Raw genomic sequence first — 21,806 nt, 5'->3', positions numbered from 1 at the left:
TGCAAGAGGGATCCAGTGTGTCTAGTCTTCTTCCCTCCAGCAGAAAACAGATCCATAGGCAAAACCTGTGTCCCACATGCTGAATATCCATTTAGGGAGGTTATTAGCTACCCTGCTAACCTAAGTTCTGAATTAAAGGGATGTTAATGTATACATTACTGTGGATTTCAAAGGCTGGCAGGTGAGGGCAGGGACGAGGTGGGAGCTGGGGCTGAAGCCCAGAGCCTGTGCTGCCCGGCTTGGGCACATCCAGCCTCCAGCCAGCAATGGCAAAACAGCACCTTGTTTTCTCGTGAAACTGCTGCTGTACCAAGCCCTGGCTCTGCTGAAAAAAAAAACCAGACTGAAGGGATACCAGCTCCTCCCAGCAATTTTTCTCTGAGAATAACTGGCAGGAAAGCAAAACAATATGGATAAATCTGTTTCAGCTGTGGAAGTCTGGGGAAATGAGAGGTGAAGAGCAGAGGTAGGGATGTGGGGAGCCCCCTGGTTCCGTGCCTGGTACACGATGGGGCTGGGGGAAGCACCCAGAGGAAAATAATGGGGCCTGATGAGGGTAACCCAAGGCACACCCGGGAGCCTAGGCCATTTCAAAATACCTATGAAGTTTCCTGAGACGCATCGAAAGGCACGAACCAAAATAAAGAAACCTCCCGTAATATAGAACTCATTTATGTGGAGGGAGGTCAAGCCCTGGAACAGGTTGCCCAGAGGGGTTGTGGAGGCTCCAGCCTTTGAGGTGATCAAAGCATGGCTGGATGCAGCCCTGAGCAGCCCCTGCTCGAGCAGTGGCCTTGGACTTGGTCATCTCCAGAGGTCCCTTCCCACCTCCTCGAGTCCAGGATTTGCCACGAGAGGAGATGACAGGAGGGATTCCTGCCGTGGATGACATTCCTCCAGGTAAGGAACTGCCTGGAGATTAAGAGAGTTGAGGAAAACTGCCTGAAGGTCATCCTGCCCCGGGGATGTGCCCCGGTACCTCTGGGGGCTCAGGGCAGACCCACAGTGGCCTTGACGTTGCTCCGGTGCTGTCGCTCGATGCCAGCATCTCCAGAATTGCCGGCTCCATCTGTCACCCTGCAGGCAGGGGAGCAGAGCCTGGGGGGATCCCCTGCCACCGCCAGCCCCGAGTGGTCCCCCCGGCCCCGAGTGGCCCTACACCTGAGCCGGACGGTCCCAGCAGGCAGGAGCAGGAGGCTGAGGCCAAGCAGATGGCTGCTGTCGGACACCCTGCAGCATGTGCGTGGTGGGGACACTGCAGGGAGGTGACTCTGCCATCCCACAGCCCCACGGCCCCGGGCAGGGCTCGGCCCCAGCACGGGTACCGGCTACAGGGCAGGGGCCCTGCGGCTTCGGGCACAGAGGGGCCGGGAACCACTTCCCTGCCTTCCCAGCTCCAGCTGCCAGCCGGCCCAGAGGAGGGCACCTGTTTGACCAGACTCTTGAGAAACAAGAAAAAGGAGAGGAGCCTTCGGTGCAATGTAATGCTTTAACTTTTGGTCAGCCCTGACGTGCTCAGGCAGTTGGACTACATGATTGCTGTAGACCCCTTCCAACGGCACTGTTCTATTCCATTCCATTCCACTCCACTCGACTCTACTTGGGATTTGCTTGGCAATTAAGAGACTTGGGGAAAACTACCTGAAGGTCGGTGCCTGTGTGCAGTCAAGGCACATAAGCTCCCTTGATCATCAGCTCTCTCAGCCTTTCCCCATAGGCGAGATGCTCCAGGCCCTTCAGCATCCTTGTGGCTTGGTGCTGGACTCTCTCCAGTATGCCCACGTCTCTCTTGTACTGGGGAGCCCAGCACTGGACACAGGACACTTGCCAACCAGAGCTTTTTCTTCCCTCCTGAGGCCCGGGGCTTGTGTCTTCTGGGTGTGGTCCCCAAAAACCCTGTGATGTCACTAGAGGGTCACTATGACCCCCACCACATCACCCCTTTTGAGGTGTGGGGCAGCCCTGAAGGACCCCCATGCTGTCCTCATGTGGGCAGGACACGAAGCACCCCCCAGCCCCACGGGCTCCCTGACAAAGGTGCAGGGAGGATCTGTGGGACGGGGATGCCAGTCCTGACCTGCTGCACCCCCACCCTTGCGCTGCCACCGCAGAGGGGCCGGGAACCGCTTCCCTGCCTTCCCAATTCCCACACTTCTTGGAGGGGTCAGTCACCGCCCTGCCCGGAGAGCAGGAGCACACAGGGTGCTGGTGTCACCCGTCTGTCCCGGGACAGTCCCTGGTGTTTGGGGCACCAGAAGCACAGCCCCGAGGAAGAGCGGGCACCTCTGCTGCTTCCTGAGCATCGTGAGCTTTGTACCTCTCTCGCTTGCAGCGTGAAATGGAGGAGGAGGAGGACTTGGCAGAACAGGGTACCGCTTCCCCTACTGCCAGCACCAGCCAGGTGCCCCAGGCTGTGCCACTGGATGCGTCCGAGGACCCAAACTGTTCCATCTGCCAGGGCACCGCCAGCAGCGAAGGCTGCGTGAGCAGCTGCAGGCACTGTTTCTGTTACCCCTGCATACAGGAGTGGGCCCGCAGCAAATCCGTGTGCCCAAACTGCCGGCGGCCCCTTCACCACATCTTCCCCGAGCAGAGATCCCCCAGCCACAGGGTGCAGGACATCGCACACCACAGCAGCACAGGGAGATCTCAACGCTCTGCACGAAGGAGGAGATGGCGGCATTACTCAGGCTCTTACAGCAGAGACCGTGGCCATGCCGGCACCCCGGAGAGGGGCCGAAGCAGGTCCCCAAGGTTGCACCACAGTGGCCAGAGATGGGCTCAGCACACCTGGGGCTACAACTCCTCGAGAAGCAGGAGGCGGCAGTGGAGGAGGGCTCGGAACGCTGCTCACGATGAGCGCCGAGCTCCAAGGCCTGAACGGGACATCCCAGCGTCCTCGAGGAGGAGCGAACATCGCCGGTGGGCAGGACAGGATTCCTCTAGGGACTGGCACACAAGAAGGAGCCAGTCCCGGCGCAGGTCCCGCAGAACCTGGGGCCGAGAACAGCGAGAGCAGCAAAGGAGAGATTGGGAAGAGGAGCGAGCTCCAAGCCCCGAGCAGCAAGTCCCAGCTTATTCTGGGAGAAGAGAGCGCCGTCAGCGAGGAGGCCGCAGCTACTCCAGGCAATGGCGTGCGGCAAGGAGCCGATCCCGGCCGAGGTCCCGCAGCCCCGCTGGGCGCAGGGCCTGGTAAGACACCCCAGCACGCAGGGAAACGCAGCGCTGGCCCCCCGACCCACGCCTGCCGGGATCACGCACCAAGCCCGGGGACACAGACCTCAAGGAGCGGGCTGTGCCGCGCGTGGACCGTGGCAGTGGGACAGTCACAACCCGGGTTGTCTCTGACTCCAGCAGTGGCAGCAAACAGGATCAAGGCAGCCCCACTGAGGAATGCCATCCACAGCAGGAAGCCCAGAATCGAGGAGGTGGGAAGAGACCTCTGGAGATGACCAAGTCCAAGGCCACTGCTCAAGCAGGGGCTGCTCAGGGCTGCATCCAGCCATGCTTTGATCACCTCAAAGGCTGGAGCCTCCACAACCCCTCTGGGCAACCTGTTCCAGGGCTTGACCTCCCTCCACATAAATGAGTTCTGTACTATGGTTAGCGGGAGGTTCCTTTATTTCAGTTTGTGCCCATTGTCTCTTCTCCTGTTACTGGATGCCACAGGGAAGGGTCTGGAGCCCCTCTGCCTCCACAAGCCTGGGCAGGAGTGGAGGGGCCTGGGGAGTGCAGGCTGCAATGGTGAAAGACAGGGAAGGGTGAGAGGGTGAACGGAGTCTGAGGCAGCGGGAGGACCCCAGCTCCATGGGGGCTCCTCCATCCAGGGTCAGGTCGAAGTCTTTCAGGCTCTCCGTGGGGCTGAAGCTCTTGAAGGAGCCAGAGAAGCCGCAGCCCTGGCAGGGCAGGCGGCCCCGCTGCCCCCAGTTCCCCCAGTTCCCGCCACATGTCAGTGCCCAGGGATGCCCTGGGCCTGTTCTGTGCTGCAGCATCAGCTGGGGCAGGTCAGTGCTGCAGAACAGAGAGGGCTGCCAGAGCCGGCGAGAGACCCGTCAGGCCCCGCTCCTTCCCCTTCATCTAGAGCTAGAGCTCCTATTAACGATCCCAAAATGCAAGGGGCATACCTATGGATGGATGTCCCTAATAACACTTCCAAATAAACATTTTTTCTGCTGGGTAAAAGCCTGCTAGCTACCTATCACAGGTCCATTTAATTAATTATGCAGTAGAGAAGGTGTAAACTTTTCCACAAGAAGCTAGACTCCATTCTGAGCGTACAATCTTATTTGTAATTACCTCCAGTGATGTTTTATGAGAACACAGGCATTTCAGGTACTGCGCTCTGTGCCCACCCAGAGCACTGCCAAGCCTCCTGCTCACCCTGGACGAGGCACCATGGTAACAGCCTGCTACTTCTTTAGTTTTATTACACTGCTGGGTTAGAAAGCCTCTCTCAAATATCCACCTTGCTGGATTCAATTTAACCAGTTTTCTCACCGATCTCAATCAGTTATTTGCTGCTGCTTAAGAGAAATGGTACAGAGGCTCTTACGTCTTTGGCCACCAGAACACAACTCCTGTTAGGATACTGGAATGAAGGTTGGGGGAAAAGAACTCCTTCCCTTGTGTACTGGATTAAGTGGACTGACTTTCTTCTACGGTGCTCCCTACTTATTTACAGTTATGGAAACAAATGCCCGGCCCTGCTCCAGCCTATGGAGCTGCCTCCTCAGGAAATGGCTGCCCGAGGGACACTCGCCTCTCCCCTGAGGTGCAATCGTTACGGTTTGCCTTGGAGCTTTTGTTCTTCTTAGCCCACCACAAACCGCAAGGAGACAACGCCAGAACTACGGCAACCGCAACCCGCCCCTCCCCCGCAGTCAGCCATCCGGCCCCTCAACCCCGCTCCGCCTGCGGCGGCGCAAACCCCGACGGGAGTTGTGGTCCCTCGGCCGCCCCGCCGCGCTTGCGGCCGCAGCCGAGAAACTACAACATCCAGCAGACACCGCGCTCCGCTGCGCCCGCCGGGAGCGGCTGCCGCGGCAGGAAACGCGGTGCACCTTGGTAGATGTAGTCCGGCTGACCAGGCGGGCCGGGGCGCGGCGGCGGGCCCGGGACTCTATTTCCCGGCGGGCGGCGCGGGCCCGGCGGCAGGAGCGGGGAAGCCGGTTACCGTCGAGATGGCGGTCGATAAGGACCTGCTGCAGCTGGACCTGTACGGCCTGCTGGGGGTCGGCGAGAAGGCGTCGGAGAAGGAGGTCAGGGCCGCGGGGCGGGAGCCCCCACGGGGCCGCGGGACGCTTGGAGCGGGGTCCCTCTCTTCCCTCTCCGCCCCCGCTCTTCCGCCCCCCGGGACCGGCGGCCGTTGCCGAGGGCAGAAGGTGGCTCGGGCGTGGAGCTGCGTTTGCTGCTCTCGGCTGGTTACCTGAGCGGTTGCTCCAAGCGCTGTTTTAATATAGTATTGCTGCTGCGGGCACTGCTGCGTGGTCGGCTGGAGCTGTTAATAAGTGGGAAAGCCAGTTTTTTTCTGATGTTAGCTTTGCTGCACTCACCTTGCCCTTCCCTTTTCCCCTCTTAAGCCTGTGGGGTGAGACCTGGCTTTGGAGGAGGGTGAAATCAGTTGGAGCGAGCTGCAGAATTTATCTCCGATGATATGTCGTTGTTTGTTTATGTGCCTTCAGAAGGAAAGCTCCTCCTGTGTTTACCAAACTCCAGTTCTTAGAGGTTGGTCTAAGTACTGTAGGTTCCCATAAGTCATCTCATCAAATTTGTGGGTTTGGAATTACACATTTCCATTTTTTCTTTGGTTTAATTGGTAAGTCAACACTAAACACAGGATTTGAATGGCTGAGCTGGGAAAGTGACTTTTTAAGGGGAAGTAAGGCTCTGAGTAAAACTACTGGTAACTGAGCAAACTTGAATGGGGAAACTTTGATTTTCCTCCTTAGGCTTTTTCTGTTTTGTTTTGTTTTTTTTTTTTTTTTTCCCCTTTGTAGCAGTACAGTAGAGTAAAACTCAGAAGCTACAGCCTGGGTATAACCAGCAATTGTGTCTGAGGCTGCCTGGAAATTCTGTGTGTATGAAGCACAAAACAGGGGAACCAGCCAAATGTAACGCGCAGGATTGAATGAGATGAAAGACTTTGGGTGACCTCATCTTCATCACTGAACTAGTCACTGGGGGAAAAGGATGAGAACATTACAAATTGGATGTTATGGTGCAATTCAAAAAGTGACAAGCGTAATTTAGAATGCTTGCTAATCCTTTATGTAAAATACTTGAAACAACCCAAAGACCCTTTGTGTGCAGAGCAGCATGGCCAAAAGGGATGAACAAAGTGGAGTAAGACTGTTAACCTCACTGTTTGGAGAAGCCTTAGCTGAACTTTCCACTTAGAACAGTTACTGTAATAGTTGTGACTGGTGCACGGGGAGGACACTTGCCTCTCTTCTAACAGGAGCCGTGCTTAAGCAGGAGGTAGGATCAGGCCTGGGAGGCTGTAGGTGCACATTTCCCTTCCAAGAGGTTTGTCCACCAGATGGGGCCGGGCCACCGCTTATTCCACCCATTTTAGCAGAGGACTGCTTGGCAGTGGAACAGAGCAGCTTTTCTTCCTTTCCTTTCTTGCCTGCAGATGTGTTCCTGACAAAGGGGACTCTGATTGTTAAAAGTGACCTAGCTCAGAAAGTTGTCAATCTTTCTTTGCAATATAGAAGAGATTAAAGAGTCTTTGGTCAAAAGTTCTTCACCATGCCAACCTCAGCTGTTGCACAGTAAATGGTACTTTCTCTCTCCCAGAGTTACAACTGCAAAAAACACAGTATCTGTCTGGCTAGAAAAATGCCTCAGTGAACCAGACTTTGCCTTGATGATCGTGAGTTTTGGCTGCTGTAATACAATGCACCTAGGAGTAAAATTTCTGGCTTTGAAAAGCTTAGACTCCTTCAAAATATGGCTGGCTGTGTACTAAGTGTCCTGGGTTCAAATGCTTATCCTTGCAGTACAGTGTGATTAAAAGGTCACTGCAGTGAGGTTAAAAACTGAGCTTTGCAGAGGTTTCTTGCTGTTAAGGTAGGCTGCTTTACCTTTCAGTATGAGGGAGTAACGGAGCTATCAGCACTACAGAAGTGGTCTTTATTTTCTGTCAGGCCTGGGGGACATCTAGTCTTGCAAATGAATGCTGGTTCAACCACCGCCTCCTACTTATGCTGGGGAGGTGTGTTTTAAGTTAAGCAAAACCAGCAACAAAGACAACAAAAGAAACCCTCTGAAGAGTAACTTTTTGTTTCTGCAGTGGTTTGGTTTTTGTTTTTTCCAAGTTCCTTTTCTCAACACAGACCAAACAGCACCAACCAGTAAATCTCAATTCTGACTTGCAGGTTAAGAAAGCGTACCGGCAGAAGGCTCTGACTTGTCACCCAGATAAGAACCCAGACAATCCCAGAGCAGGTAAGATGGGGCTGTGCAGACACAAACAGCCCTTCATGTTTGTTTTCACATGTGCAGACTCCTGGAAATGGCTCTGCTTACCTTCAAGTCTGTCTTTTGCATGTGGTTAAGGGAATGCCTGGGTATATGTCATGTGAAGTATGCATATGCAGGACTAAGAGTTATTTTTGTCACTATTAGAGAGCTCTGTTTTTAAGGTTGAATGTATGCATGCTGGTTTAGAAACATCAGTGTTAAGTCAGTGCTGAAATTATATTCACACCTCTGAAAATCTTCCCACATGGTGCTTGAGTCCCAGACCTTTGGCCACACTGTCGCCAGTGTTTACTGGCTGGTCGCTATTTTAATTCATACCTCTCACAGCCAAAACTTCACAGCAAGCTTATAAATAACATTATCTATGGGCAGTGCCCATTTCTGTTTGTTGGAGACAAGGCCCTGACTCTGGAACTGACTGTACCTAAACTGTTAGCAAGGCCTGGCATCTGCAGCTACTCTGTTTTTAATTTTTGTAGCTACAGGTAGCAGCTAACAGCAGTGGTAACTAGAAGGATGCTGTTCATCAGGGCACTGCAAAATAAGCATTGCTCTGTATCTTGCATTTTCAAATTTGATGGCCTACGGTTTTATAGACTGAAAACTTATAACTGTAGTACTGAGAAAATTTTTCCACCAGAAAAAATATAGTAATATTTCATCACCAGTGAGAAGAAAGCCATGGGCTTTGATATCTGCAGAAAGTAGAGAAGTGATTTGAAGTGTGTGGAGAGGCCCCTGGTTTACGTGTAACCTTCTAGGAAAACTGTCAGCAATATTGATGTAAAATGCAAAATTTGAATCTCGGGCTGAAACGCTATTGATATGAAAGGGAGAATTTGTTTGCAACAGTGCCTTTCAGGCTGACTGTAAGTTGAGTAATACGTTCCTGTAGATAGGTTCTGTTGAATTCATGTTTTCGAAGATTTCTGTTAAAATGAAATGGTCCCAGTTTTTGTTTCTTAATTTACACTGAAGTTTATGTAACAAATGTTGTCTTTTGTGTTGAGGTGATCCTGGCTATAGGTTGGTTTACAAATGCTTTGGAAAGATTATTCTTCTTTCTGATGTTCTGCAGGTCTCTTCCATAAGGGATTGTCTTTTCTGGTTCATCTCCAGGCCACTAGCATGGTTTTCTGCATCTTACCCTTTTTTCTTCTAATTCCCAGCGGAAGTCTTCCACCAACTGTCTCAAGCCTTAGCCGTGCTAACAGATGCAGCAGCGAGGGTAAGGATGATGGTGGGGTTGTGTGGTGTTACTCTCTGCGAGCACGCTGGAGAAGTGCTGGAAGCTCTCCTCCTGTCTGGCCTGTTCTCTTTGACTGTGACTTCATGAGTGCAAGTCTCATCTGTTATTCCCTGTAGTTCTCCTTGAGATCACATAGTAGGTGCCAGATAAGAATTTGGACAAATATGCTTTTTCTGATTTGATGTGCTCTGAATAGCTCTGTCCATTTGCTGCATGGGTGAGATACTGTCTTTAATAACGTGTTAGACTGGGGCATATTCCATTTAAAAAAACAAATGATAACCACCCCTGCTTCAGGGACGCATTAAATTCCCATGACAACAGTGCATTTGCAGTTCCCTCAAAGTCAAGGTCTGACAAATAAATAATATCTGATTGATAAGCCTCAAAGCCTTTCTTTCCATGGGGCACAAGAGACTTGTAAACAGAAAAGCTGAATCATACTCATGATCTCTGTCCTTTTGCTGGAAGAGCTTTGCAGGCTGCCAGATGTAGCTTGAACTCTTCTGTTGCTGTGAAGAAGTGGTTGAGTGCCTACTGCTCAAGGCCTGAAAGTAATCTGGGCATGTGAAGGGAAAGAATAAAAACAAAATAAAAATGAGCAAGTAACTCTATCTAGATAAACTCAGGAGTGAAGGCATATTAAAAATTCAGATGATAAGATTTAAAAACATGAAATAACTCTCCTCAAACATTGGCAAAGCTTGTAATCTCCCCTCCAAGGGGCAATTAAGCTTTTGGCATCCAAGAACTTTTTGGCTTCTACATTTTAAAAAGGAAAAAGTGTTTAGCAAACCCTTCCCACGCAGGAAGAAAAATACCAGCTTTTCTAGTTTTATAAAACAAGAGCAGTGCTTTCCTGTACAACTATTCTACAAGTAATATTTGAGCATTTGTGCCTGTGTGTGTTTAACCTACAGAAAAGTTCTGTGTAGGCTGATGAACAGATTATCGACTGGTTTAAACAGGTGCCAGTGAAATTGCCAATTTACCCCAGTTCTTAAGTCTCTGTAGTGCTAAATGAATGTTGATGTCTCATTGCCGCTGTTCTGATGCTCTTTGATCTCATACATTCGTGTGAGTCAAACGTCTGTCTTGTGAATCAATCTTTCATATAAAATAGACCTTTTTAATTGTAAAACTTTTCTCTAAACCAAATCTGATCTGTTACCAGTGCCCCTAAAGCTATTTTTCGCATGTTCAGAAAACCAAAATATTCTTCCCACCTCTGAAGATGGGTCACGCTTTCTCTCCAGTACACTTTGCAGTTATTCCTGAACTTCCTCACCCTTTCATGTTCCATCTGGAGATCCCTGGTCCTCTTCTCATGTTTTCAGGATATTTGTGTTAACTTCAGCACCTAAAAGGAGGCATGCTAGCAAGAAGCAGAAGAAGCTTCACTTCTGCTTACAGTGTTCCAATATTTGATCTCGCCTTTATTCGCTGCTTTTCATTTTATCTCTTCTGCTTTATATAGTTTCACACTATTGTGTTGGTTCTTTGACAGGCGGCGTATGACAAAGTGAGAAAGGCTAAGAAGCAAGCTGCAGAAAGGACACAAAAGCTTGATGAGAAGCGAAAGAAAGTAAAGCTTGGTAATAAAATCAAAACTTCATTTTCTCTTGGCTTGAAGTCTTCCTTAGCTGGGTGTTTGCATTTCTTCTACTGCTGGAATTCACCATTGATTAATCTGCTCTCCATTTGTGATGGCAGTGGTTTCTTTATGCCCAGTACAATATAGTAGCCATCTGAGATCTCCCTCCACAGTGATAGCTGGGGATGGTCCTGCTCTGGGCAGGAATTAGGGGGTTTGATGGCTGTTAATGCTGCTGATACATTGATGTGCCTGGGCAGAGGAGAGCTAACAGAGCTATTAGGTTTCTACTTTGAAATTGGTGTAAGTGTAGCCAAGTTTGTGATCTTTCCATCCACCTCTGGTCAGTAGTGAAAATTCTCTTTGGATTGTTTTAATTTTGTTTCTTTCCCTGCAGATCTCGAAGCTAGAGAACGAGAAGCCCAGACCCATGAGAGTGAAGAGGAGGAGATCAGGATAACGAGATCATTAGAACAAGAAGTAAAGATAAAATCTTAGATTTCTCTGCTGCTTTTGAGAATTGCTGAAAGTCTTTACAATCACAATGAAAATCATGTGATGAGATGCAGCAAATCTGTGTATAGCAATCCTTCAGCTTTTTGGGTTATTTGGTCTATGAAAGAGAGGCGCGTAGAAAGGATCTTGTAGCGGTCTGGCAAATATGTTGATCCTGAGATTTATATATTTTTTTTGTCTGCCCTTTTCCTTTGCATAGCAGATAATAGCAACAGCTAATTGATTGTATGCTGGCTGATAGGGACTGTGGCCAGGAACGTGAGGGGTTCAGTTTTATGAGTGCTGGAGCTGTCACAGGGAAACTAGCAGCAGGGTTGCCCCAGGAGATGGGTATAAGACAAAGCTCTTCTTGGCAGCCTTTAGCCAGCACGAACCAGCTATGGAGCTGCTCCCTCTGGTATCCATGCTGTCTTACCTCTGCTGCAGATAATACGCCTGCGTGAAGAAGGCTCCCGTCAGCTTGAGGAGCAGCAGAGACTCATTCAAGAACAGATCCGGCTTGAAAGAGAGCAGCACATCCACGGTGAGAACAGCGGAGATTGGGGCCCTCAGCCAGATACGTGCACGTGGGACTCCAACTCTTTTGTAGACAGAGCTCACGTACAGATGCAGCATTCTGACTTGGTCACGTTGCCATATGTAGGATCCAGCTTAGCACCTTTTTCTCAGATAAGTCAAAGGACTAGTAATTCTGTGGGGCTGCTTTCTTATATGTGGCATGCTACTCTTTAACACCTTGTTTCTGCTCCTTTTCAATAAATATTCTAAAGCATTGAATCAGGATGGCCTGATGTGGAGCCCCACGGTTATGAAGGAAGGAGCCTAATATCTGGCTCATCTGTCACAATTAAAGCAGTCAGCATTGAAGGCTCAAAATAGAGAATGATTTGAGTTTGCAAAAAATAGTAGTTGTTATTGGGTTACTACTTATGTATCCCCTTGAAATCTATTTGTCTTTAATGACATCTACTTTAAATCCAGAAGTGTTTGCTATTGCTATATGTACTTTCTCAGCTAAATGCTCTTCTGCAGAGTTTTCACCCATGTCCCTTCCATCCTTTTTTTCCTTTCCCCTCTCTAGGCAAGCAAGAAAGAAATGGAGCAGAAGGCAAAATAACTCCTAAACTCAAAGTAAGACATCCTTACAAAGCTGGGTTGCAGTGTGACCTGATAGAACATTATGCAGCTTTGGAAAACAGAAGGGACACTTCAGCTCTGCTGCACTGGCATGTCCCTTTGTACAGTCGAGGTGAAGTTCCTCTACCTAATGTGCATCGTGCACATAAACAGTTCCTGTCATTGCCTTGGATACCCTTTCTCCCTCACCCTTTTCTCTACTGTCTGGTCATGACTTTTGAGCCTGAAATTGAGTTGTCACTGCTTTAAGCACAAGGAAGCATCTGATTGTTACCCGGATACAGCCATTTGTATGCTTTCAAGTATGATCTTTCTTATTCCAGTGAGCAGTGTTTCTCCCTGCTCCCCAAATCATTTGTTCCCTTTGCACATTCTGATGTTGAAATCACTGTCTTGGCAATTCTGGGAGTGTAACTGTAAATAGCAAACTTGATTAATGTGCAGGTGGCAGGAGCTGCATTGAGCAAGGCAACACGCGTTCAAACGGACAAAATTAACTTGTCATGTTTATTTCCCAGCTAAAATGGAAATGCAGGAAAGAAGATGAGACGAGAGGGGGATACTCTAAAGATGTTCTGTTGCAGATCCTGCAAAAGGTCATGTCTGACACTTTCCTACTACTTGATCTTCCCCTTCTTTCAACAGTATAAGAAAGGATAGTAATTTCTGGGAAGCTCCATATAAACTGGAGCGGCTCATTTTCTTCTCTGTTCAGAGATCATCAGCGTGATACATTTGCTGTGAACTGTTCCCCAGCGAGCACCTCTGTCTCACTCCTGCTGAAACAGAGCAACTGCAAACTTCCCACTGAATGGCTCATGGACTGTATAAAAAGTTAGTCTGGCTGTGTGGTTGTGGTACGCTCTTGCCTTCACCTAAAGCATTATGCATGAGCTGCTGTGGGAAGTTCAGAGACAGGAATAGACAAGCCTTTGATCTGATTAGTCCCAGCATGTGATCTTTATTTTCCCTTTGTGCAAGTATCTCCTGTAGCTCTGACTCTGAGCTAAGCAACCTCTTGCACTGGGGCTTGCTGAAAGCAAAGTGTGTAGCTCCCTTCCTCCCCAGAATTATTTCCTGGGGGGACAGAAATTATGACAGGTTGGGATCAGTGGAAGCATCGTGCAAGATAGAAGGGGTGACGGCTCAAGCCTCATGTCTGTGAAAACACATGTTTTCTCTTTGCATTTGTTCCATAAACGAACTTGATGTCTCTTCTGAGGCTGTAATTAAGTTTTCTTTCTTTGTCTTAACAGTATGGCGATGTGCTCAATTTGTTGATCTCAAGTAGGAAGACTGGGAGTGCAGTCGTGGAATTTGCTACCGTTAAGGCTGCTGTAAGTCTGGCGGAGACCCCCGGTGTGTGCAGTGGCGAGTGGGCAAGATGGGGTGTTGCAGAAGGGAAGGGTTTAGCAAAGGGACAGCCTAGAGACGCTGCCTTGTCATTAAGGCAGTGGAGGGTAATGAGAGTCTAAGGATACAGATGCATGAAGGGAGTGGCAAAGCTGGAGGCATAAACCCAGCACCCATCATGCACATAAACAAGCAGGCTGTGCAGGTAAAAGGCTGAGGAAAGAGACACTGCTTTAAAAAGCACTGAGCTATTTAATCAGCTCTCACTGAAGGTGAATTACCCATTGTGAAGATGAGCCTAATGAGTTTTCAAGGTTATATAAGGCATTTGCAGTTTAAGAGAAATCAAAATGTCTTGACTCACTCTGAGTTGTAATAATTCATGTGGCTGTGGAAACAGAAATCATCAGTTACCCTTAATTTTAGTACTTCCATCAATTTACACTGTACAAGAGTCTCTGTTCTTTGTCACCTGTTCTTTCCCTTATATACCCAAATAATTAAAAAATCCCAGAATTATCTGTGACTTGTTTATCAAAAGTACTGTCAGTGAAATGTTCTATAGTTGGTGTAGATATGGACCTTAAAGGGTGCTTCTCGTGTAGGGCAGCTGTGAAATCTTCATTGTTTGTGCCCTACTTGGCCTTGATGCCAGACTGAGATGGAGAAACTCTTATGATTGTTAGTGACATGTGAGAGAGTGGGCTCTGAAATTCAGGTGGTGATGGAAAAATATGTTCATTATTAGGAGATGGCTGTGAAGAATGAAGTTGGCCTGATAAATAATCCTCTAAAGATTTCCTGGCTGGAGGGTCAGCCCCGGAACAATCCCAGCACTGTCCTTTTTGACAGCACTAGTCAGCCTAGGACTTCACAGGTAAGGAGATGGGCTGCTGTAACTTAGATCTGTTTCTATAGCAACCTACATTTAACAGTGTGCTTTGCATTTTGATAAGATACATTGGTTCTCAGCAGAGCTGAGAATAAGCTCTTAATGAAAGACCTGCCTTTCTGATGAGCCTTTTTGTGCTGAAGCAGTGGCTTTTTTAAAGGACCTTTTTTGCCTGAGTAGCAGCACGCTGAGAACGCAAGCTGTTTGGATGGCTGGATCTTCACACAGTCTCACTCTGTCTCTTCCAAGTGAAAAACGAGTCTGTTGCTTGCTCAGCCCAAAGTCTCTAGTGCCATTCTTCTGGAATTTTTTCTAATATACTTTATGGGAGTCCTCTGATTGAAATGAGTCTCCTAGAAGGTTTCTTTAGAAAGGGTTGGTTACTCACTGCACTCATAAGAGGATGGAATTTCAGTGCTAAAAGGAAACCTATATTCTTAGGGTCTGCAGGAAAGAGGAGAAATCAATATCAAAATAAATATCCTTGTAGAGACCTTATTGTCTGTTTTGGGTCCTCTTTACCGGTGTGGTTACTTTGAGTGCAAAGTGTTTGTTGCTCGTAGCTGCTTCCTGGTTATTTCACCAGATAGTGCCTCTGAAGCTGTCACTCCTGAATAGCAAATATATTCCAATCTCAAAGCACATGGAAGGTAATAACATCTAGTGGTTAAAACATAAAAACTAATCTGAGGATGTGCTGCAGCACGTTGTTGGCTCTCCGTTACCCCTTGCTCCTCTTGGCCCTTTGGAGTGGGAGATGTATCCACGGCTTTTGGAGAGTGTTACATCCCATTTTGCTCTGTAGCACAGAATTTATCTTGTGCTCTGTATGTCTTCTGACCTAGTTAGTAATTCCTTGGCTGTGAAGTTGTGAAGGGACCCTAGATCCTTTGTTGGTTATTTGAGTTCAAACTTTGTGACAGTTAGTCCCCTCTCCTCCTTCCCTGGGGCATAAAGATCAGAAAGATCTAATTGCTGAGAGGACTCCTGCCTCATGCTGGGCAGGTGCCCTTAGTCTGTGTGTCTGTGTCGTGATCAGCCTTGTGTGTGTTCGCTCCCTCAGTATCTTAGCAGCTTGTGAGGTTGTTGGGTACATTCACCTGACTTTCTGTTAAGTATTTTATTTATAGTAGATGCACTTACACATCCGAGCGCCTTGCTGTTGTTCTAGGTTTGTTTAAGGCTGTATGTTTTCACTTGGGATCCATGTTCTTTGCCTGAACAGCCTGGCCTGCGCAGCAGTTTCCCAGAAATGTCAGTGAAGGCAGTTACTGCATCAGAGCCCAGGAGCCAGGTAGATCTCCATGCACACTGCAGAACCAGCACGAGTCCAGCAGACACAGTACATTCACGGAGGTGGCCCGAGTGTTAGAAGGCAAATTGGGGAAAAAAAGCAGAATTCAATCCAGTTTGTTTGAGTATCTCTCACTAGTAGAGAATGAGAACTGGCTCATTCATACCTAAGGAGGTTGCTGGTGCAAACTTGGTAGTGTATTCTTGCCTCTGTGGGTTCAAAAGCTTGGCCAGGCTTTTGGCTGAGTTTTGACTGAATTTATCTTGGCCTGTTTCCATGACCAAAGCTTGTCAGTGTGGAACTGCAGCATCTGCCTGCTGTGAAGGATTAGCTTGGTGGAGCAGCAAGGGAGTGCAGGCTGAAGCAGCAAATGGTGTTCATGCTGTGTGGAGGTGGTGACTCACTTCTGTCCAACACAGCCTCGTCGATCCCATATTAGCTCTCAAAATGGTGAGGAGTTATGGCCAGTGGCTTGCACACTTTCCCAAGAATGGCACTGCTGATATTTGTCTGTTCTTTCTACTGTTTTTCTGTATAAGCAGCTGCAATTTCTTTGATTACATTACACTCTTGATGTCCAGGCTAAGCTCTCCAAGCTGCTCTGGTTCCTGTTTTTCCTACTTCCCACTCCAGGCCTCCCCAGATCCTGCTGCTGCTTCCACTAGGATGCTTCCAAAATCTGTAATTTGATAATAGCTTCTCTTGACTGTACTGCTTCTAGTTGACTTATCCTTTTTGTTCTCAGCTGTTCAACTCTAGACCATATGAAATGTGGTCTTTCGGATATCTTTTGCCACTGCCTCAACTGACTCCCTGCCTCATCTTTTCATACCCAGTCTGGCTTCCCAGCCGTAAGGGTCCACATTCTCCCTTTCAAGCTCCACTAATCTTACTCTGAATTAAGGTGCCTTTACTTCCTATTTACTGCTCCTTCCAGGTTGCTTCTATTTTTGCCTGAATCCACCCCCACTGTTTGCTCTCACCCTGCAAATGCAGCTCCTTCCCTGCTCTGCTTCAGAGAACAGCCGAAGACCTGCTGCGTTCGTATGGCAACACGCTCACCGCTCCCCCGCTTCGGAGCAGTGTCTGCTCCCTGCCTGGGGAGTCACCCAGGACCTGTGCACCAGAGCCCTCAAAGGAGGGACAGCTCTGTGCTGACTTACACCGGGGGGGCTTTGGAGGCACTTCCCAGGTGAAAGCAGGGCTGGCTGTTGAAAAGTCGTGCTGTGAGGAGGCAGTAAGTTACAAGATGCTCGCCTCCGCAATCTTGGCTTCTTTTATTCTACAGCGGTGGGTGCACGTTGTCCAGCAGTTCCTGGAGAGCTGCTGGAGCCAAGCAGGCGAGTTATGCTTGACTTACAAAAGCTGTGGATTGGCCGGTGTTACTCTAGGCTATCTGAGAGCAATGACTGTTTGATTGCTGTGGTTCAGAATGGCTCAAAGCGCACACCAGCTGTACAGTGCTGTGAAGAGCATATTTTGCCACGACAACAGCGTGAAGCATCCTCTTCTGGGAAGGTCTTCCTTGCACCTGTACTAGTGGGGTCTCCCAGCCAGCACTCCCCCTTCATTTTGGACCATGCATTCAGCCATACTAAAGTGCTGACAGAAGCCTTCTGTCTGGCACTCTTGTATCTTTTCTAAGCTCCTTTGAGGTTTCATAGAGTTTGCTTTATATTATCTGACTTTACAGCCTGATGTGAGTCTAGCAGGTTAAGGGCTGTCTGTGTCTTCTCTGAAATGTCTATGTGCACTTCGTTGTAGCCGGCTTCCAAAACTTATGGTTATCTGAGTGCATGGAGATTTTATTTTATTTTTAAAAAGAGCCCCAGTATCTAATCTAGCTATGCAAAAGGTAAGAATTGGTAACCCAGTAGTTTCTGCAGTGTCCTTTTAATAGTTTGCCCTGATACTGATTCAGATGTTCTCAGCCTGGCAGAGCCCTTCCCACTGTCCAGCTCACTGGGTGAAGCGCTGTTTATTTTGATGCTGGCTCTTGACCTGAGCTGTGCACGCTCTCCCTGGGGGAAAGTGAAGTACCAGCAGCTCTAGCCTGCTCCCAGCCCAGAAAAGCAGAGCCACACAGCTTCCCCACCCTCATAAAAGCCTGAAGTGCCAGAGAGGACACATCTCAGTCACTATAGAGAAGGGACCTGTGCTCTTGGTGCCTGGGCTTTTTCTCGCTTGCTACCAATGAAATGAGGCAACAAGACACTTCCAGTCACAGATACATTTATTCTTCCATATCTGTACAGCTGATAGATCAGTGCATGCTTCAAGCAGCAGTATCTAGAGAAATTTCTTCTCCTGCTAGTAGGATAAATGGACTGCTGTTGCTGTATTACGAGCCGGTGTGGATGCTTACCTGTTTCTAGTCTTGGAGTGCCAACTGCACTTGAGTTAGGGGAAAAGAAACCCACAAGAAACAAAAAAAGAAGGAATGGATTTGATTTTTTCACATCCAGACACGGTGGGAGAAGAAACACCAGTTTCTGTCTCTTGACCCTTGCCATAGCTATGGGTTTGAGATGCAATGCTACTGTCTCCTTGCAAGCTGCCTGCATATCCACAGATGATGTATGCCATATCCCTTTCTGTCTGTGTTCTGCAGTGTCACAGCCACATCCCCAAAATAACCAGTCTTTTGCCAAACAATGCCATTCTTCCCCGGGGAGGAGATGCACAGTCAGGAGTGGGAAATTCCCAGTATGGAGAATGGAAACTTGCCCACGAGGTTCCAGCAGACAGTGCTCTCATCTGAGCACGGAGCCCATGAGCTCTGCTCCGAAGGACTCCTGGGCAAGGACAGGGACAGTCTGTGGTGGATAAGGCGAGAACAACAAAAGGGCCGCGCACAACAGGAATGCTGCAGTATCCTTCCTCCCCCTAGGATTAGAGAAACTGCCAGCGGCAGTACGTAAATGTGATATGTTAAATGATAAATACCTTCAAATGGTGTAATCTCTTGGGTTCTGTTTCCTGAGGGTCTGCAGAACATCCTCGAGAAGTGATAGCCCCAAATCCACTTTGAAGGACAGGAAGGGATCGGACAGGTCAGAAAGAGTGGTGCCGTTCTGGGAACCTGCCTCTGAGGTCCCGCAGTCTGTAGCCTGGTCCTTGTGGAACTGAGTTTGAGTGGCTTTGTGGTATTGATGAGTAGCACCAGAAAAGGAGATGTCAGAGTGAGAATCAGTGTGATCGATGATGTTAGGGCAGCTAGAACTGTCCAGGTACAGCCGGGGAGGCTTGGGGGGTGCTTGTGCTTTGGCTAGGTTTTGCTCACTCTGACATGACAGGTAATCAGACTTGTCCTTCAGATCCCTCAAGCATTCCCTCTTCTGGCACTGTCCCTCACTGTCCAGAGTGTGGCTGTTCTGATTCAAGATGATGACTTGGTTGCTCAGCTTTTTGTGTCTCCGGAGTGAGAAACGTCTGAAGAACGTTGTGGACTTAATGGACCCTCTCCGCCAAGTATCCATGCCGATGAAAGGCAGCGAGGAGGAGGAAACTGCTGGCTTTCTGCAGTCTGATGTTGGACTGAAGCCGCAGGATCAGCAGCAAGCCACACAACAGGAACACCCTCTTCCTTCCCTGTTCCTGTAGCTGGAAGGAAAACAGAGAGGCTGGTATTGCAGGAAATGCAAACTTCACACTACGTCCCTGTGTTAAGGAGCAATTGGCCTGTCTTAGATGTTAAGGAGTCTCCTTCTTCAGTGGAGAAGGAATGGCAATGTCTGAGCTTATTAAATCTGTGCTGCAGAAACAAGCTGATGAAGAATAGCAAAGGCACCCAGTCACCATGAGAACAGATTTAATCGAGCATCTAGAACAGAAGGGCACTTTGGTACCATGGTAACCAGCCACCTTCATGGTGAAGGGCACGGTATAAAAATCTCAGTGGGTGGTTAGGAAGGGAGACGGTGACTCAGTCACACCGAAGAAAACCAAAGAAGTACAGTCAAATGGAAAGACAAAAAGCAAGAAAACACATGTAAACGACAAACATTAGGAAAATTGAATGCAAAATAGACTTACACGGTGTCAGAGCAGCAGTGGAGTCCAACAGGCGGAGAGGAGAAACTGCTGAAGCACTTGCAGAACTGTGACTGCTGCGTTCACCAGGGTGCTGGGATGTTGGGAGAAGCAGGTCCAGGGATGATTCAGCCAGGTGGGACCCGGAAAGCTAAAAATCCCCCATGCCTCCTTCTCTTCTTGTGCCTCCTGTCACTGCTTCCCAGGCTGCCGTTCCTTGTGCGTACGTATTTGTTTTGAGCCAAGCCCTTGCTGAGTCAGCCACGTCAGAAACTGGGTTTTACACTATTGGTAATTGCCAGGATTGCAGGAAGTAGGTGTGTGGAGTGGCAGGCATCGGCCCACACTCTGCCTGAGGAGAAAGCAGCTCCCTCAGAGGCGCCCAGATTGCCTGAGAACTGTCAACGTGAATAGCGACTTGTAGCCCATCTTGAATCAGACCGTTCCTTCTCTTGGTGCTCTCCCTTCTGTCTCTTCTGATGGCTTGTTATATCAGCAGGGCGCCCCAACGAGGCCGGAAAAGATCTTTTGTCTGTTTTAAATTTAAATCCAGAGCGTGAGGTAGTGATTCAGGTTTGTATGGATGATTCACCTGCATGAGTCTCATGTAGGCTATTTCATTCAGCCAGGCAAATGCCAGCAAGTATCTGTGGTTAGTGGACAGGAGCTTTGAAGAAGCCGAGTTCTGCCACTGAAGGCTGATACAATCTGGTGCTTTCTCAGACACTGTGAAAATGTGTGCTGCGCAGTGCTGAAAGGTTATTTAATTCATACAGCTCCTAAGATACCAATTATGGCATCTTAGTCTCTTAATTTCCCAGTCCAAGTTTCTCACCTGTAGTGGGATTCTATTTTGTCCTCGCAGCTAGACACTCTGCAGCTGGAGGAACCACTTTGCTGGCACATGATAACAAATTTGCACTTGCCCCATTTTCATGCAGAATCTCACTTAGCTATTCTATTGCCTTTTCATCCCTTCTGTTTTCTATTTAAGATGCCCTTAAATCACGACTAGATGTAGTTCCTAGAAAAATGAATGTGAGATTTTTATTTTTTTTTTTCATTCACCTTCTGTCAAGATGCTTTTATTTCTACCTGAACTGTCAAGCAAATGAGCTGGATGTTTCCAAGCATTGCAGCGCTTCGAATACATCCGAAATAGTAAGGACACCTACTGCTGTTAAATGGCTTTTGAAAGCAGAGTGCCAAAGCCACCCCTTTGCGCTGCGCTAGCAGCTGTCATCTGCTGCCTACGTTTATTAGGTAGAGTCTGCAGTCGGCGTCGCTGACGTGACAGTTGCTACCACACGCAGCAGAAAGGCTCCAAGAGCTCGTGCGAACTGAGACACTCTTGTGTCAGGGTCGGGAACATACCTGGTGGTTTTCTTTCTGCAGCCGCTTCATGACTAAAGCACCAGAAAGGTTTGATTTTTTTTTTTTTTTTTTTTTTTTTTTTTTTTTTTGGTTTTGTTTTTTTAATGGCGTTAGCCTTTATAACGGGTGACGTGTACGCCGGACTCTTTGCACCAGCGTGGCACTTGCGGAGCGAGCTCGCTGGCCACGCTTCCCCATGCAGGCTCACGGTGAGCTCCAGCAGCAAGAGGGTGGTCCAGGCTCCCCATCCGCCACGCTGCTACGAGGCAGGCTGTGTTCTGTGGGCCAGGCAGCTTTCGGGCCTCACCCGATTCCTCTGGGGCCGTACTGGCCCGAATGTGCACGTTGTGGGGGTGGTTTGTGGAGGGGGGGCCAGGGCATGCGCGGTCCCTGACGGGTTGCATTTGTGTTCCCCTGCCAGGCGTCGGTGGTATCGGAACGGGATTACGAGAGCCTGGTGATGATGCGGATGCGCCAAGCGGCAGAGAGGCAGCAGCTCATTGAGCAGCTCAAGCGGGAGGACGAGGAAGAGTCTCACACCTAGCATGAGAGTATGGATTCTCCCCACCCCGTCATTCTTCATTTCCAAAGCTATTTCTTAAGTTAATAAACCCCCTTTTTTAAAACTGTTGTAGGAGTACGGACTCTCGGTGACTGCAGAGTTCCCTTATCCCTTTCCAGAGTGGAGGGGAAAAATGGCTGCATAAGCTTCAGAGTGGGTGTATTAACCTGTCGGTCTGTGTCCTCAGAGCGACTGCCCAGTCACAGAGGAGAGGGAGAGCGTGAGAGGTGCTGTCAGGACACCAAACCCAGGAGCTTCTTTTAATTCCTGAAAGCTTGATCAGGAGCTGTGCACCCAGAAAGCTTTGGCAACAGCTGT

At 48.7% G+C, this 21,806-nt stretch overlaps 2 protein-coding genes across 3 annotated transcripts; one reads left to right on the top strand and one right to left on the bottom strand.

Annotated features, from left to right (window-relative positions):
• The first annotated feature begins 5,093 nt into the window (after positions 1 to 5,093).
• DNAJC17 (DnaJ heat shock protein family (Hsp40) member C17) lies at positions 5,094 to 21,663 on the top strand. Of its 2 annotated transcripts, XM_032993124.2 has the most exons (12): positions 5,094 to 5,258; positions 7,380 to 7,449; positions 8,655 to 8,713; positions 10,242 to 10,329; positions 10,726 to 10,808; positions 11,271 to 11,367; positions 11,926 to 11,975; positions 12,500 to 12,577; positions 13,238 to 13,318; positions 14,083 to 14,211; positions 21,348 to 21,477; positions 21,562 to 21,663. In XM_032993124.2, the coding sequence occupies exons 1-11, from the start codon at positions 5,181 to 5,183 to the stop codon at positions 21,468 to 21,470; spliced, it is 936 nt and encodes a 311-aa protein (XP_032849015.1). In that variant the 5' UTR covers positions 5,094 to 5,180; the 3' UTR covers positions 21,471 to 21,477; positions 21,562 to 21,663. The 2 variants fall into 2 exon arrangements, with proteins under 2 accessions (XP_032849015.1, XP_032849014.1); XM_032993123.2 differs by lacking the exon at positions 21,562 to 21,663 and having other exon boundaries at positions 5,095 to 5,258; positions 21,348 to 21,556.
• On the bottom strand, positions 17,736 to 21,340 carry CUNH15orf62 (chromosome unknown C15orf62 homolog). The gene is made up of 2 exons (XM_032993126.2): positions 19,556 to 21,340; positions 17,736 to 19,123 (listed from the first exon to the last, which is right to left on the bottom strand). The coding sequence occupies exon 2, from the start codon at positions 18,997 to 18,999 to the stop codon at positions 18,469 to 18,471; it is 531 nt and encodes a 176-aa protein (XP_032849017.1). The 5' UTR covers positions 19,000 to 19,123; positions 19,556 to 21,340; the 3' UTR covers positions 17,736 to 18,468.
• Positions 21,664 to 21,806: the final 143 nt, after the last annotated feature.

Source organism: Tyto alba, unplaced genomic scaffold (genome assembly GCF_018691265.1).
Source record: "Tyto alba isolate M040663 unplaced genomic scaffold, T.alba_DEE_v4.0 Super-Scaffold_8, whole genome shotgun sequence".
Classification (NCBI taxonomy): Eukaryota; Metazoa; Chordata; class Aves; order Strigiformes; family Tytonidae; genus Tyto; species Tyto alba.
The sequence above is the reverse complement of the archived record's forward strand: the minus strand, read 5'-3'. Positions and strand labels throughout refer to the sequence as shown.

Bases quoted from the DNA above. Each gene is read 5' to 3' on its own strand.
- CUNH15orf62 (XM_032993126.2), bottom strand. From the start codon at position 18,999: ATGGATACTTGGCGGAGAGGGTCCATTAAGTCCACAACGTTCTTCAGA.
- DNAJC17 (XM_032993124.2), top strand. From the start codon at position 5,181: ATGGCGGTCGATAAGGACCTGCTGCAGCTGGACCTGTACGGCCTGCTG. The intron at 7,450-8,654 runs GTAAGATGGGGC...TCTAATTCCCAG, and splicing joins CCCAGACAATCCCAGAGCAG to CGGAAGTCTTCCACCAACTG. The intron at 10,809-11,270 runs GTAAAGATAAAA...CCTCTGCTGCAG, and splicing joins CGAGATCATTAGAACAAGAA to ATAATACGCCTGCGTGAAGA.